General features: G+C 40.9%; 1 protein-coding gene across 1 annotated transcript; it reads left to right on the forward strand.

Annotated features, from left to right (window-relative positions):
- Positions 1-807: 807 nt before the first annotated feature.
- LOC131193446 (trace amine-associated receptor 5-like) lies at positions 808-1,833 on the forward strand. The gene has a single exon (XM_058173637.1). It carries the CDS (start codon positions 808-810, stop codon positions 1,831-1,833), a length of 1,026 nt encoding a protein of 341 aa, XP_058029620.1.
- Positions 1,834-16,333: the final 14,500 nt, after the last annotated feature.

A 16,333-nucleotide genomic window follows, 5' to 3' on the forward strand; every position in this document is an offset into this window, starting at 1 on the left:
AGGTCCACACAGGATGTCACCACCACACATCCATCCAGAAAGCAGACCCAAACCCACACTGATCAGGAAGCACGACCAAGGACCAGAAGCCAGACCACAGCTGCAACATTAGCCATTTCAAACCCCTCCAATCCATACATGCAGCAGACTGACACCCATTATGAAGATGTAGCACGACCACACGAAGCCAAACAGCAGCAGTGCAGCTCATCAGCTCAAATCCCCCTGCAACTCAGACTAATATATTAAAAAAAGTAAAAGATGTAACAGATGTGCATATTGATTGATGGTAAAGATAAGAACTAAGAATGATTCTACAGTGACAAATCAAGAAAGAGAAGAGCTGAATAATGTTGAATACTGGACCAATGGGATTATACCAGAGGGAATGATGGCACATTTTTCATTTAGCACCTTAGGCTACCGTAGCAATCTTTCAACCTCTGACTCATATTGTTTCCTAGTGTTGGGAATCACATTCTCTGCCTCGTGATTCACATAATCATATTTTTGTTTTGCTTTTTGTTATGTTTGTGTATAAGAGCACAAACGTGCCTACCATTCCTGTGCTATTGTTTTCTTTCATTATATCCAATTAATATAGTTATTACATGCTTGTGCTTATATATATATGCTTATATATTATATAGTTACTTTCATGCTTGTGCTTATATACACTGTTATGACAAAATAAATAAATAAATAAATAAATAAATAAACAAACAAACAAATAAATAAATAATCCCTCCCTTTTTATTACAGAACGTTTGCTGTAGCAGAAAGAGATTTAACGCAGTCGGAAGCCAAATGAGCTCCACAGCAGAAGAAACTATGCCAGTCTTGCTATGCTTTATGATGAATGGATCCTGCCCAAGAACCCTCCATCCCTTTGGAGTCCAGTTAGCCATTTACGGCGTCTGTGCTATTGGTGTGTTGGTTACCATTATGGGCAATCTCTTGGTGGTGATTTCCATCTTCCACTTCAAAATACTTCACACCCCTACTAACTTCTTGCTACTCTCTCTTGCCCTGGCAGATCTCCTCCTGGGCTTAACAGTCCTTCCCTTCAGCACAATCCGCTCTGTGGAGAGCTGCTGGTATTTTGGAGATGACTTTTGCCGGCTCCACACTTTTCTGGACACAGTCTTTTGCTTGACTTCCATATTCCACCTCTGTTTTATCTCTGTCGACCGTCACTCTGCCATCTGTGATCCTTTGCTCTATCCCACCAAGTTCACCCTACGGGTTGCTTGCATCTACATCACCCTGGGGTGGGGGGTTCCTGTGGTTTACACGTCCATCTTCCTTTACAGCAAAGGCATTGAGGAAGACTTAGGCCAGTTTCTGCAAGACTTGCCCTGCATTGGGAGTTGTCAGCTGCTGTACAATAAACTCTGGGGCTGGATCAACTTCCCGGTCTTCTTTTTTCCCTGCCTCATCATGATAGGGTTATACATCAAAATATTTATAGTGGCAACTAGACAAGCTAAACAGATCAGGAACATGAACAAAAAACCCAGAGGGGGCAAACATCAAACAGGAGTTGCAAAAAGAGAAAGGAAGGCAGCAAAAACCTTAGGTATCGCCGTAGGAATCTACCTCTTTTGCTGGTTGCCATTTACCATAGACACTATGGTAGACAGCCTGCTGGATTTCATTACCCCTCCTGTTGTGTTTGATGTTCTTATTTGGTTTGCTTACTTTAATTCTGCCTGCAACCCCTTGATTTATGTGTTTTCCTATCGTTGGTTCAGGAAAGCCGTGAAGCTCATTATAACATGCCAGGCCTTCTCTACAAGAACATCTGCAATTGATCTATATCAAGAGGAATAATCTATGGTTGGGAGGGCAAATACGGTTGGGGGGAAAATAGCATCCCCACACACCTTGCAATCAAAGCACATAGAACTGAAGGTCAATGGAGCTATTTTGGTATCAAGAGGTGAGAAAGTCTTCCTCTTCCTGACAATTAAATAACAATAATGAATTAAATAGCTCATCATTTTCTGCTCTTTCATGACACACACACACCCGCCCGCCAAATCACTTTCTTGGGTATATGCTTTATTTATTTATTTAGTTAGTTAGTTAGTTAGTTAGTTAGTTAATTTGTTTGCTGTACATTGCACCTCCTTTTACTTTTCCTGAGAAGAGTGCTAAAGTCCACTTTCAAAGGATTCCAACTTGATTCCATTATTTTCAAGGCAACCTAACTGTCTACATTTATTACAGGAATGATTTTGTTTTAGTAATGAAATGAGATCAGCCCAAAAGTGCTTTTTCAAGAGGCAGCTGGATTTTCTTGTTTTTCTTTGAAGACATTTCGCTTCTCATCCAAGAGCTGAAGAAGCTTCTTGGATGAGAAGTGAAACGTCTTCAAGGAAAAACCAGAAAGTCCAGTTGCCTCTTGAAAAAGCACCTTTGGGGCAACAATGACTTGGATGACTGAGAATCTCTATAGACAAATGGGATCAGCATTTTCCAGGCCTAGCCATTCATTTCAACCAAACAGAGTCAAAATAGGGTTGAAAGGTCATACAGGTTAATCAGGAAAAATAGGAACCGGAGATTAATTGTAGAAGGCAATTTTACTTGGTGACATCAGTAAATCAAAGCTCATTTGCTTTTAAAATAACACATCTATATTTCAACCAGAATAAGGAATAATAAAAAATTAATAAGGAATAATAACAGAAAGACAAATGGGAGTATATTAAAAAAGAAATGTTCTTTGTGAAAGATGTTATCTGTGGTTGCATGTTCAAAACCTAATCAACACTAATTATTTATTAGGAAATATTTTCCCCATGTTTGATCATATCCTACTTGCAAATAAGAAGCACAAATGAATCTCTTTGGAAATAATTATTTGATGGGAAGAAATATGTAACTATCAATAATCTGTTCCGTATCTTTGAGCTTCAATTATGTCTAAGCAATAAAAGCTAAGCTTTCTTGATCAACTGTATCTTGTCTCCTTTTTGCTTGGTATCAAAGCCATGGACATTGGCTTCTGCAGTTGTATATTAAGCTGCTTGATACATGGAACTATGCCATTATTCGTTTAATCGTATGTTGTTGGGTTAAAGGACAGGCTGAACCAAAACCAAACCAAGTGTATTGTGTATCGGCATCAGGGATGAAATCTAAAAATTTTCCCTACTGGTTTTGTGGGCGTGGCTTAATTGGTGGGTGTGGCTTGGTGGTCAGGTGACTGAATGGGCATGGTCAATAATAATAAATAATAAAAATAATAAAGTATACAAATAAATAAATAATAATAAAAAATAATAATAAAGTATACAAAACTTGGGAGGCCCCAGTCTACTTTCTTTAAAAATAGAGGCCCCGGTCTACCAATTGCCTTTTACTGACAGGCCCGGTCTACCAAGTGCCTTTTACTGAGAGGCCCCAGGCTATCAAGTGCCTTTTTTGGCAGGCACCGGTCTACCTTCTTCAAAAATAGAGGCACTGGTCTACTAACTGCCTACAGCGCTGATCAGCTGTAGTGCGGCCCTTTGAAGTGCCGCGGCAGTCATTTAAGGCTGTTTGCAGCTATATTACCACCGAGAGCTTCAGGAACAGAGAAGAGGAACAGCGAGGCGTGGGCAGTGGGGGGAGGGCAGGGATTTTTGCTACTGGTTCTCCAAACTACCTGCCCCCATCGCTACCGGATCGCATGATCCGGTCCAAACCGGGAGCATTTCATCCCTGATCGGCATGATATGCAAATCCAGCCCTTATCAATTATGATGTTAAGCCTACTTCAGATATGGGAAGAGAGTATGTTGCCACGCCATCCAGTTACTGTGAAGAAGTCAGGAATAGTTGCTAATCACACCTTGTCCTCTTGCTGTACCTCTCCTCCTCTCATGTGCAAATCTCTTTTTTAAAACTGAGCTAGATTCAAATGATTAATTATAACTATGGTCAGTGATGGGATTCAGCCGCTTTGCACCGGTTCGGGTAAACCAGTTGTTATATTATTCAAACCTTCCCCGCCCCACTATAAGTGGATCCTGGGTGCTGTGCTGCAATGGAGAAACAGGCAACTGAGTGGCCGGCAGGAGGGAAGAAGCTGCTTTCCCTCTTTCTTCTCCCTGCTCATTCTCCTCCCCTCGTGCTGGCCACTCCATTGCCTATTTCTCCATTGCAGCGCAGTGCCCAGGATCCATTTTGATAGTCGGGGAGGGGGGTGTAATTTAACAACCGGTTCACCCAGGGTTCACCATACAATTATGGTGGCAATGAAAGTAAAAGAGATTTCATGATAAGGAAGGAAGAAATGAACTGGAAGTGAAGTTCACCCATCCCTCTTAAGCTCACCATTCTGCTCTAGATTAGACAAATTTAGGCAGTAGACATTTTTTCTTAGACTAAAAAAAAAAAAGTTGAAACAATAATTTTCCCCCTCTCCATTACAAAATTAGATTGGGTAAATTTGGTCAGCTTATAATAAGCAATACTTTGGTCAACATTATTATGCTCATTTCAATCCACCATTGTGTAAAGCAAAATTGTTTTGGCTTAGGGGTGAAAGACGCTGAGCTTTTCAACCGGAGTACTTACAGCACCTAGCTGTTGTGGCTCCGGCTCCCGAGCCTGTCCTCATGGAGGAGGATGACTCTGAGAGTGAGGGGGAGGAGCCGACAAGCCTCCTTCTCCAGGTCCCTCTTTTCTGGCAACGCCTCAGGTGCCAGCTGAAGGCCAGGAAGAAGGCATGTTGGAGCCCCCACCGACAGAGGGCAAGGAGGATCAATCCTGGATTGATCCCAGGCAGCGTCGGAAGGAGAAGTGTGCGCAGCAAAAGAAGAGGTGTGGCAGGCCCAGAGAGTGCTGAGTCACTGAGCCACACCCCACAGGGGATAAAAGCGGGTGGAGTTGCTCTGTAGCCCCTGTGACAGACAAAAACTGCAAAGCATGAACTTCGGATCGGTTGTTTTTGAGTTAAGGCCTAGACTGTGAGAAGGAATTATTCTGTGAACTCTTGGCTGCCCCAGCAACGGCCTACAGACACATGGACTCCCATCTCTGCCAGTGATAAGGAACTTGGCAGGCATTTGAACTGTAGCTGCCAAGTCTTTTATCCACAAAGGAAATTCAGGTCGGTTGTAGAATAAATGACTGTTAGACGCTCACCCCTGTGTTCTTCTGTGTGAGGTGGGGAGGGGGGCAGAACACTAGCAGTTTGAAAGCATGCAAATGCAAGTAGATCAATAGGTACCACTTTGGTGGGAAGGCAAGAGCATTCTGTGCACCTTTGGCATATAGCCATGCTGGCCACATGACCACGGAAATAGTCTTTGGATAACACTGATTCCTTCAACCAAGAAATGGAGGTAAAGATTGTGCCCTAAAGTTGGACATGACACGATAGGAAAACCTTTTTGCTGTTCTCCCAATCTTGCAAGGTGCTTAAACTATATTGATCTGTTTTATCTGTTGCAGCACTATGGAGATAGATCTTGGTTCCTAATCTCAACAACACCGAAATGATGAAACATAACTTACAACATATGATGAAATATAACATATGATATCACAATTTGAGTTCCGCTCCTTTGTATTTGACTCACAATATGTGTGCCAATATGAAGGAAGGCAGACTTTCTGTAGCTGGGGATTTTTATAATTAACACATTAGATTATTCATTTCATCATGGCAAGAATGACAAAGAGGATGTCTTCTTTGTCTCACTTCAAATTTGCTTTCGAATGTTAGGTACTGGTTACATATCACTGAACCTTCATGAACTGAGGCAATCTATCTCTGAATAACCGACAAGGAAGATCTCCTGCCTTTGGTGTTCTTATTGTTTTCTTGAGATCTTGCTGACTGCTTGCTAGGAAAACAATGCTGGTCAGCTTTAATCTGACCTTCTTATATTTTTCACTTGGTTATGATACTCTTTCCCCATGAAAAAGGCTTAGAAAAAGGTGAAATATATAGTCCTCATTTAGTGATTGTCTCATTTAGTAATGGTGGTGAAAAAAATAACCTTACAAACAATCCTCATATTTATCAGAGTTATCTGCAAGATGGGTGAGAAATAAATTTGATAATAATTACAACCTTCACAGCTTTGTAAAGAAAAAGAAAGCTGGTATAACATCAGAAACAATTGCAGTGCCACTTAGCAACCACTTCACTTAATGACCAAATTGCCAGTCTCATTTGTGGTACTTAAACAAGGACTTCCTATAAACGTTTCATGGTACAATAGAATCCAACACCTTGTATTCTGAATAAAATCACAATAAATTGGGTGCATTTTACAAGAAAAACTGGTGGTCCATTCTTCATTTAGCTTAGAGGTATTTATCTGGATGCAATGTTGACAAATTGTTCATGAACAAACAACCACACTGAGCAGTATAAATAAGGAAGCTATGAAATGAAAAATGACACCCAAAATCTGCAGTAAAGCAGCAAATTCATTAAGTAGTGAATTAATTAGTATATGCTTTTGAATGGCAACAAACTTTTATTAGATAATAAGACTTCAGAATTTTAGTCAAGGGAAAAAAATATTTCAGCTATGTCTGTACTAGGTTATATTATTGTGAGAACAGTCTGGGTTTTCCAGTGGCCGGGATTCATCACTTCCAAAAGCTAAAATCTCACAAGTCATTATATAGTAACCAAAATATAAGATCTCATTATTCCAAGATGGTAAATATCTTCTGAGGTTCAGCACAAGTTTTATTATATATCAAATGGAAGTATGGATACCATCTAAGAATGGGATAGATACAGGGGTAAAATTCACTAGGTTCTGACAGGTTCTAGAGAACCGGTAGTGGAAATTTTGAGTAGTTCGGAGAACCAGCAAATACTACCTTTGGCTGGCCTCAGAGTGGGATGGAAATGGAGATTTTGCAGTATCCTTCCCCTGCAGTGCCCACCAAGCCATGCCCACCAAGCCACACCACGTCCACCAAGCCATGCCCACAGAACTGGTAGTAAAACAATTTGAATTCCACCACTGGATAGATACCTTGACATAGGAAGGTGCTGCCCTATGCATTTGCAGACTGGATCCTGAAACATACAAGGCAAAAATAACAACAGGATTCATACACAGTACTACATTATAGTTTATTTAATAATGAGCTGTGCATTAAACCACAGTTCGTTTGGTGCATACAACCAGCTGCCACAAACTGTTGTTTAGAAATCATAACAGCTGGGTTCAGACAACAGGCTAAGCCAGGGATAGTCAACCTTTTTATACCTACTGCCCACTTTTGTATCTCTGTTAGTAGTAAAATTTTCTAACCGCCCACCGGTTCCACAGTAATGCGCCGTGTATCGTCGTCTGCACATGCCTCTCACGCATCATGGAATGAGGTTGGGGGCGGCGCTGGCTACCAGCTCTGCTTATCTGTTACAGCTGGGTGGTGTGGGGGGAGATGCGCGAGCTATTCTGGGACGAGGCTCTTTTGTTTGCGGTCGCACTATAGCGCCATTTAGTTTCACTTACATAACGTGAACTAAACTTATGCGCTGGCAATACAAATAGTATATTTTCGGAAATTTAAATTGTCACGGGGAATTTTATGAAAACCTAATGAAAATGTTTTTAAATAATGCTATGAATTTTTTTAAAAAAGTCAATTATATTTTTTTAAAAAAGGAAAGTGCTTCAGTATCGGACAAAACCCCTACCGCCCACCATGAAAGCTGGAACGCCTGCTAGTGGGTGGTAGGGACCAGGTTGACTACCACTGGGCTAAGCCAATAGTGAACATTAAACATTCTTGTTTAATGCAACGTGTGAAACCACTCTGATCCTCACAGCTCTTCACAGCTACCCTAGATGATTTTTGTGTGTGAGAAGATATTATGTGAAAGTCTGGGGGAGCAGGAACCTTGCATATTGGTAAAATGGGTTGTCTGTCTGTTGCCAGGAAGCCATTGTTAGCTTTTGTTGTTCTCTACAGTATTGACTGTGGAAAAACTGTTACACGTGGGTTAAAACTCTGGATGGAAAACAAATACTCACTTACTATAAATGAATCAACCCTTCCATTGATGTTGTGGATGGTTTAATTGATATTATTCTGTGTGTGTTCAAGTTAACTTGATGGTTTAGATTTTTGTTGTATTTATATTTATTTCAACTCTCTCTCTCCCTCCCTCCCTTCTTCCCTCTCCCTCTCCTCTCCTTCTCTCTTTATGTTTTAAATTTTTCTTTAGTTTTTTGTATATGTCTATTGTTCTCCTTCTTTATGTTTATATAATAAAAACAAGTAAGAGTTTTTAAAAAACCCTGTAATCTGCAAAGTTTAAAAAACCTAAATAAATCACACATTCTTTTAACTGCAGATGAAAAGGAAGAGGAAGGTTTGCCATCAAACCAGAAGTTGTAGGTGCTCCATCACTGGAGGCTTTTAAGAAGAGACTGCTCTGGAATGGTATAGGTCAGGGTCTCCTGCTTGTGTGGGGGTTGAACTAGAAGACCTCCAAGACAGAGGTAGGATTCCCTACCGGTTTGCAAATGTGAGCATGTGTCACTTCTGCCCATGCGCAAAATCTTCTGCGCATCCTGTTTGCTCGCACATCACGTCTGGGTGGGTGGGCAGAGCCTCCTGATTCACCCGAACTGGACAGAACCATCTGAATCCCATCGCTGCTCCAAGGTTCCTTCCAATTCTGTTATTCTGCAGAGAAACTCAGAATAATCTCAGATAGGATTTAAAACTTTGCTAACCTCAGGTGAGGCATTGAAAAGAAGTTCTATGCAGCTGGAAAATGTGACAAGCGGTTTCTGAATGCTAAACCTATTGTTAACAACACAGCCTAACATGAAATTCATAACCAGCATAAAATAGTGTTAAAATGTTAGCTTAGGACAAAAATGGGAAACGGAATCTCTAGTCATTCTGCTCCAGAGACTTCAATTGATATCATTGGCCCATTTTCTATGCCAAGTTATCTCACAGGCTTGTTATAGGATCACTTAAGCTCTTGGAGGAATGGCAGGGTGGATATACTGTAAATCTAACAAACCAAAATTTAAAACAGATTGAATAAACAAAACAAGTTTGTTTGTGTGTGTGTGTGTGCGCAGCCCCCACAGGCAGCATTGGCTGTCTGTGGGGGCCTTTGGACAGCATTAGCTAAGTTTGGAAAAGACTTTATGAAACTGATATTTGGCTCCCCCTTGTGACTGGAGGAGATTTTGCATGTATTATCTACAGCTTGCTGACATTATTTCATACTTTCTGTAAGCTTGTCATCTTCTCCCAATATATTACTTGCCAATTGTCTACAGCAACATTTTATTCAATATTCCATTCTTGCATTCCATTAGGCAGAACCACTACTGGGTTTTCAGGATAAGATTCCCACTCCACACATTAAGGCTTCAGATGATGCTGTTAATATGGCTCTGCACTACATCCTACAACATCTTGAGTCTCCAAAGATCTATGCAAGGGTCCTTTTTGTAGACTTTAATTCAGCATTCAATACCATCATTCCAGACATTCTTCTAACTAAGCTAAACCAGCTACAGGTACCGGAACAGACTTGTAAGTGGATCACAAGCTTCCTAACAAACAGGAAGCAGCAGGTAAAGCTAAGCAAGATCATATCAAATACCTGTACAATTAGCACAGGGGCCCCCCAAGGCTGTGTGCTCTCCCCACTTCTCTTCTCTCTGTATACCAATGACTGCATCTCCAACGATCCATCTGTTAAGCTACTGAAGTTCGCAGATGACACAACAGTGATTGGTCTCATTCGAGACAATGACGAATCCGCATATAGACAAGAGGTCGAACGACTAGCCTTGTGGTGCAACCAAAACAATCTGGAACTGAACACACTCAAAACCGTAGAAATGGTGGTAGACTTTAGGAGAAACCCTTCCATACTTCCACCTCTCACAATACTAGACAACACAGTATCAACAGTAGAAACCTTCAAATTTCTAGGTTCTATCATATCGCAAGATCTCAAATGGACAGCTAACATCAGAAACATCATTAAAAAAGGACAACAAAGAATGTTCTTTCTGCGCCAACTCAGTAAGCTCAAACTGCCCAAGGAGCTGCTGATCCAGTTCTACAGAGGAATTATTGAGTCTGTCATTTGCACCTCTATAACTGTCTGGTTCGGTTCTGCAACCCAACAAGAAAAACACAGACTTCAGAGGATAATTAGAACTGCAGAAAAAATAATTGCTACCAACCTGCCTTCCATTGAGGACCTGTATACTGCACGAATCAAGAAGAGGGCCGTGAAAATATTTACAGATCCCTCACATCCAGGACATAAACTGTTTCAACTCCTACCCTCAAAACGACGCTATAGAGCACTGCACACCAGAACAACTAGACACAAGAACAGTTTTTTCCCGAAGGCCATCACTCTGCTAAACAAATAATTCCCTCAACACTGTCAAACTATTTACTAAATCTGCACTACTATTAATCTTCTCATCGTTGCCATCACCAATCTCTTTCCACTTATGACTATGACTGTAACTTTGTTGCTGGCAATCCTTATGATTTATATTGATATATTGACCATCAATTGTGTTGTAAATGTTGTACCTTGATGAAGGTATCTTTTCTTTTATGTACACTGAGAGCATATGCACCAAGACAAATTCCTTGTGTGTCCAATCACACTTGGCCAATAAAAATTCTATTCTATTCTATTCTATTTTACAACCTGACAGAATGGATTGGTTGGATTCAAGCCTAACTTGGATTAAAATAGTCCCATTGAAATCACGAGACCAAATTGGCTCTCGCCCAGGGGTGAAATGCTCCCGGTTCGCACCAGCTCCCCCAATTAGGTAGCGATGGCAGCTGCTGGACAGGTAGCAAAAATCCCTGGCACCATCAGCAGAGGTTTTTTTTTTTTTACTTTTAAAAGTTTTTCTTCAGCTGAAACATGCCTTGAAAAGTAAAAAAAAAACATCTGATGATCGCGGGACTGAGCAGAGATCATCAGAACACTTTAAAAGTTTTTCTTCAGCTGAAACATGCCTTGAAAAGTAAAACATCTGATGATCGCGGGACTGAGCAGAGATCATCAGAACACTTTAAAAGTTTTTCTGAAACAAAGCTGAAACATGCCTTGAAAAGTAAAAAAAAAACATCTGATGATCGCGGGACTGAGCAGAGATCATCAGAACACTTTAAAAGTTTTTTTTTAAAAAAAACCCTTCAGCCGAAGGGGAAAAAAAGAAGAAAAAAACTGGAGGTTTTAAAAGCCTCCTCTGGCGATCCCAGAGGAGTTTCCTAATCCTCACAGGTTTTTAAACTCACTTTTTAACAGCCCCCACTTACAAGAGCCCCCACCCAAGCCCAGCCAATTGCCCCTCCTCACTTACCTATAATTACTGCTCTTTTGGGCTGGCAACAGCATGCTTTCTTCAGCTACTGAAGAAAAAAAAAAGCTTGCTTTGACTTCCTGCTTTGCTGGCTGAGGAACTCTGGGAGTTGAACTCCACAATAAAATAAAATAAAATAAAATAAAATAAAATAAAATAAAATTTGTGCAGCTTTCTGAGATTTGGGGTGTTTCTGTAGTGTTTCACTCTAACTACACAAACACAAAAAATCTCAAAAAGCTGTATATGGCATTTTGTGAGTATGAGTTGTGTGTGTGTAAAATGTGAAAGTTGGTTTTTGAGCTTTTTGTGGCTGTGTGAAATGTGAAGTGTGAAGTATGAAGTGCAGCTGCTTTTACATTGTGTGTGAGTCAGTTGTGTTGTGTTGTGTTGTGTGTGTGTGTGTAAAGTGTGAAAGTTGGTTTTTGATACCTCTTATTGTTTTTTATACTTTGTTTATTATTTTTATTATTTATTGTTATTGGCCATGCCCACTCAGTCATCTGACCACCAATCCACGCCCACCAATTAAGCCACGCCCACAGAACCGGTAGGGAAAATTTTTAGATTTCACCCCTGCTCTTGCCTTTTATTTTTGGACTGATGTTTTTATTGTTGTAGCTATGTTAGAGCCCGTAGCACACACTGATTGAAAACTTTTCTCTTCAGGCATAGGGAGAGATTGTTCTTGAAAATTATGGATCAACTGAATTTTCTTGGGAGAATTTTGCAGTCATAATGAAGAAAAAATGATGATAAATTTATGCCTTTCATGTTGAACTGCAATATGGATAGAACTAGATACATAATTTCTTTTAAATCCATGTCCCTTTAAGTTTTTTCCCCTTCCTCGAATAAAGAAAAATAAGTTTCAATTTTCCATGTTTATGAAAAAAATGTGACAAAGTTTAAGAACAGTAAAGGTGCCTAGAAATATGAATGTGTGTATGTTACCATCAATGCAGGAAATTAGAATTTTTATAGAATGCCTAGGAAATTTATGGATTGCCAAAAATGGAACATCAAAATATGAAACACTTAATATTTCACACATTTCTTTCTGTGCCAACTCAGAAAGCTCAAACTGCCCAAGGAGCTGCTGATACAGTTCTACAGAGGAATTATTGAGTTTGTCATCTGCACCTTTATAACTGTCTGGTTTCGTTCTGCAACCCAACTCATATACTGCACGAGTTAAAAAGAGGGCTGTGAAAATATTTACAGACCCCTCACATCCTGGACATAAACTGTTTCAACTCCTACCCTCAAAACGATGCAACAGAGCACAGCACATCAGAACAATTAGACACAAGAACAGTTTCTTCCTGAACACCATCACTCTGCTAAACAAATAATTCCCCCAACACTTTCATACTATTTACTAAATCTGCACTACTAATCTTCTCATCGTTCCTGTCACCCATCTCCTTCCACTTATGACTGTCACTGTTGTGACTCCGGCCCTCGAGCCTGTTCCCATGAACGAGAGTGACTCAGAAAGTGAGGGAGAGGAGCCAGCAAGGCCTCCCTCACCAGGATCTTCCTCGCTGGCACCGCCCCAAGTTCCAGCTGCAGGCCAGGAGAAGGAGCTGACAAGGCCTCCCTCTCCCACACCCTCCTCCTCCTCCCTGGCAACGCCTCAAGTCCCAGCTGCTGACGATCAATCCTGGTGGATCCAAGGCAGCAATGTAAGGATAAGCGTGCGCAGCAGAGGAAAATGTGTGGCAGGCTCAGAGATTGCTGAGTCACTGAGCCACATCCCACAGGGTATAAAAGTGGGTGGAGTTGCCATGTGGCCCTTGTGATGGACAAAAAAGCTACCAAGGGTGCACTGCAGCTCGGTTGTTGGAGGGTTAACAGACTTTGTCAGTGAGTTTTGGCAACGGATCTTGGACACAAGATAACGGACTCAAAACTTGGCAGGCCTTTGCACGGTCACTGCCAAGTATTTCCTCAGCTGAAGAAAACCAGGTCTGTAGCAAATAAAAAGACTGGGAGACACGCGTCTTGCATTTGCTCTTTGAAGTGGGGAGGGAGAACAGAACAGTAACTTTGTCGCTTGTATCCTTACGATTTATATTGATATTGTTTCCTGATTGCTTATTTGTACCCTACAACTATCATTAAGTATTGTACCTTATGATACTAACGTATCTTTTCTTTTATGTACACTGAGAGTATATGCACCAAGACAAAATCCTTGTGTGTCCAATCACACTTGGCCAATAAAAATTATTCTATTCTATTCTATTTCCTCGGCATTCTATGCAATGCCAAAAGACAAACTGGCGAAGTATAAAACACTCCTGCTAAAATGCAGTCCTACTAGCCTTCCTTGTTCTGACCAATAGCTCAATACTGGTCTTTTCCCCCTTGTTTTTTCAGTAAGAAAGTCTTGTATTTTATTTTGCATTTTTTTTCTTTCATTTTCATACACATCTTTTCAATAAAAGGTTAAGAAGACATTTTTTTAAAGAGGGTATTAGACCACCATTTGTCCAAAATGGGATAAAATCTCCTGCTTGAGCAGGGGTGTGTGTGGACTAGAACAGGGGTCTCCAACCTCGGTCCCTTTAAGACTTGTGGACTTCAACTCCCAGAGTCCCTCAGCCAGCAAAGCTGGCTGAGGAACTCTGGGAGTTGAAGCCCACAAGTCTTAAAGGGACCGAGGTTGGAGATCCCTGGACTAAAAGACTTCCAAGTTCTCTTCCAACTCTGTTATCCTGTTATTCTTATAATAGTAAGATTATTCTTACAATAATCTTTCCACCTTTATTTCTTACATAATGTTCATCCATAATAGGATAAGTTAGCAATGCATTAAATAAATTAGGAACAAGATTGGAAAGCCTCAATAACCTGTTGGTACACAGGTAGTCTTCAAGTTACAACAGTTCATTTAGTGACCATTCAAAGTTACAATGGCACTGGAAAAAGTGACTAAATATTTACGACCGTTGCTTTGACCGTGATCAAAATTCAGACAACTGACTCATATTTATGATGGTTGCAGCGTCCCAGGATCATATGATCCCCTTTTGAGACCTTCTGACAAGCAAAGTCAATGGGGAAGCTAGATTTACTTAACAACCGTGTTAGTTGTTTTTTTTTTGTTTACATTTATATCCCGCCCTTCTCCGAAGACTCAGGGCGGCTTACAGTGTGTAAGGCAATAGTCTCATCCTATTAGTGACTTAACAACTGCAGCAATTCAGTTAACTGTGTCAAGAAAGGGTGTAAAATGGGGCAAAACTCACTTAGTAATGGTCTCCCTTAGCAACAGAAATTTTGGGCTCAGTTGTGGTCCTAAGCCAAAAATTATTCGCATAACATTTCTAAATGCATTAGGAAGAAAATCCCAACACGATGACTGAAATCTGCTTCTTGTTGTTATCAGTCTGCCATCTGGTGGCCAACATGAAAACTGTAACCGTGTCTATGTAGCTGTTCAAGAACAAATGTGCTTAGGTAAAGGCTCCCCTCACACATAAGTGCTAGTCATTGCCGACTCTAGGGGGCGGTGCTCATCTCCGTTTCAAAGCCAAAGAGCCAGCGCTGTCCAAAGACAATTCCGTGGTCATGTGGCCAGCATGACTAAACACCAAAAGCGCATGGAACACTGTTACCTTCCCACCAGAGGTGGTCCCTATTTTTCTACTTGCATTTTTTACGTGCTTTCAAACTGCTAGGTTGGCAGAAGCTGGGACAAATAAAGGGAGCTCTCCCTGTTACACGGCAGCACTAGGGATTCAAACTGCTAAACTGCCGACCTTTCGATCAACAAGCTCAGCGTCTTAGCCACTGAGTCACTGTGTCCCTTTAACATGCTTAATAGGGTCTAAATATCAGTTTATATAAATGCATTTACTTATGTACTTACTTAAAAATATTTGCCTGCCAGTATTTAAATTGTAGGAATTCAGATTTAATAATATAAAAACCAAACTATTAAAACATAATACTATAAAAACAAAAACAATTACAATAGCTGTCTTCAACTAATCTTCAGATATTTTAGAGTTCATCCCATCATAGTTTTCAAAGCCAATGTCTTTTTTTTTACCTAAGAATGCAAAAAGCACTATTTGATTTTTGCAAAGGTTGTGGACTCCCAGGCTCAGAAGGCCCTATATGAAGTGTATTATCTCCACCTTTTGCAGTCAGAATTCAGGAGAGACTTATTGTATTAAGACAGCATTGTTGATACTTGTGGATGACATTTGGAGGGCTCAGGATGGGAGTGGTCTGTCCCTTTCTGGACTCTCTGCAGCTTTCAGTACCATCAACCATGCAATCTTGCTGCAGCAGCTCTGGAGGTTGGGAGTATGAGGCACTGGATGGGGAGAAACCAGCTCAAGTCAACCATTGCAAGATAGTGTGGTTGTGGGCCTTGCCCTACTTCGCCAAGTCAGGATAGGTGATGACCTCTAACTCTTGTTTGGAGTGACACTAACACCCTCCCCCCTGGACAGAACTGTGTAATTTGGGAGTCGCTCTGTACTCATGGCTCCTGCCAGAACAGCAGTTAGCAGCGTAGCCAAGAGGACTTTTGCACAAATTCATCTTAATGTGTTCACTGCAGCTATTCCTGGATCACTTTGCTCATGGTTGCTCATGCCTTTAGTCACTTTCCGATTGGATTACTGCAGAGTGCTCTATGTGGGCCTACTCTTGAAGACCATCCAGAAGCTGGAACGGATACATAATGCAGCAGCATGTGACTTTTGGGGGTGCCCCTCAGTTTGCCAGAGCTGCCCCACTGTAACATGAGCTAAACTGGCTCCCAGTTTGCTTTCTGAGTTCAATACAAGATTGGTAATTGTCCTTAAAGCTCTACATGACACAGGGGCAGATTATTTAAAGGACTGTAAATAAGGTGAGCACATTCAAGGTCTCTTGTCTTAAACGGTGTCCTCTGATCGGACTTTGGAGGCTCATTTTCTCTACAACTACTGAGATCCTTGGGAACAGCTACTCACCTG

Source organism: Ahaetulla prasina, chromosome 1 (assembly GCF_028640845.1).
Source record: "Ahaetulla prasina isolate Xishuangbanna chromosome 1, ASM2864084v1, whole genome shotgun sequence".
Lineage (NCBI taxonomy): Eukaryota > Metazoa > Chordata > Lepidosauria > Squamata > Colubridae > Ahaetulla > Ahaetulla prasina.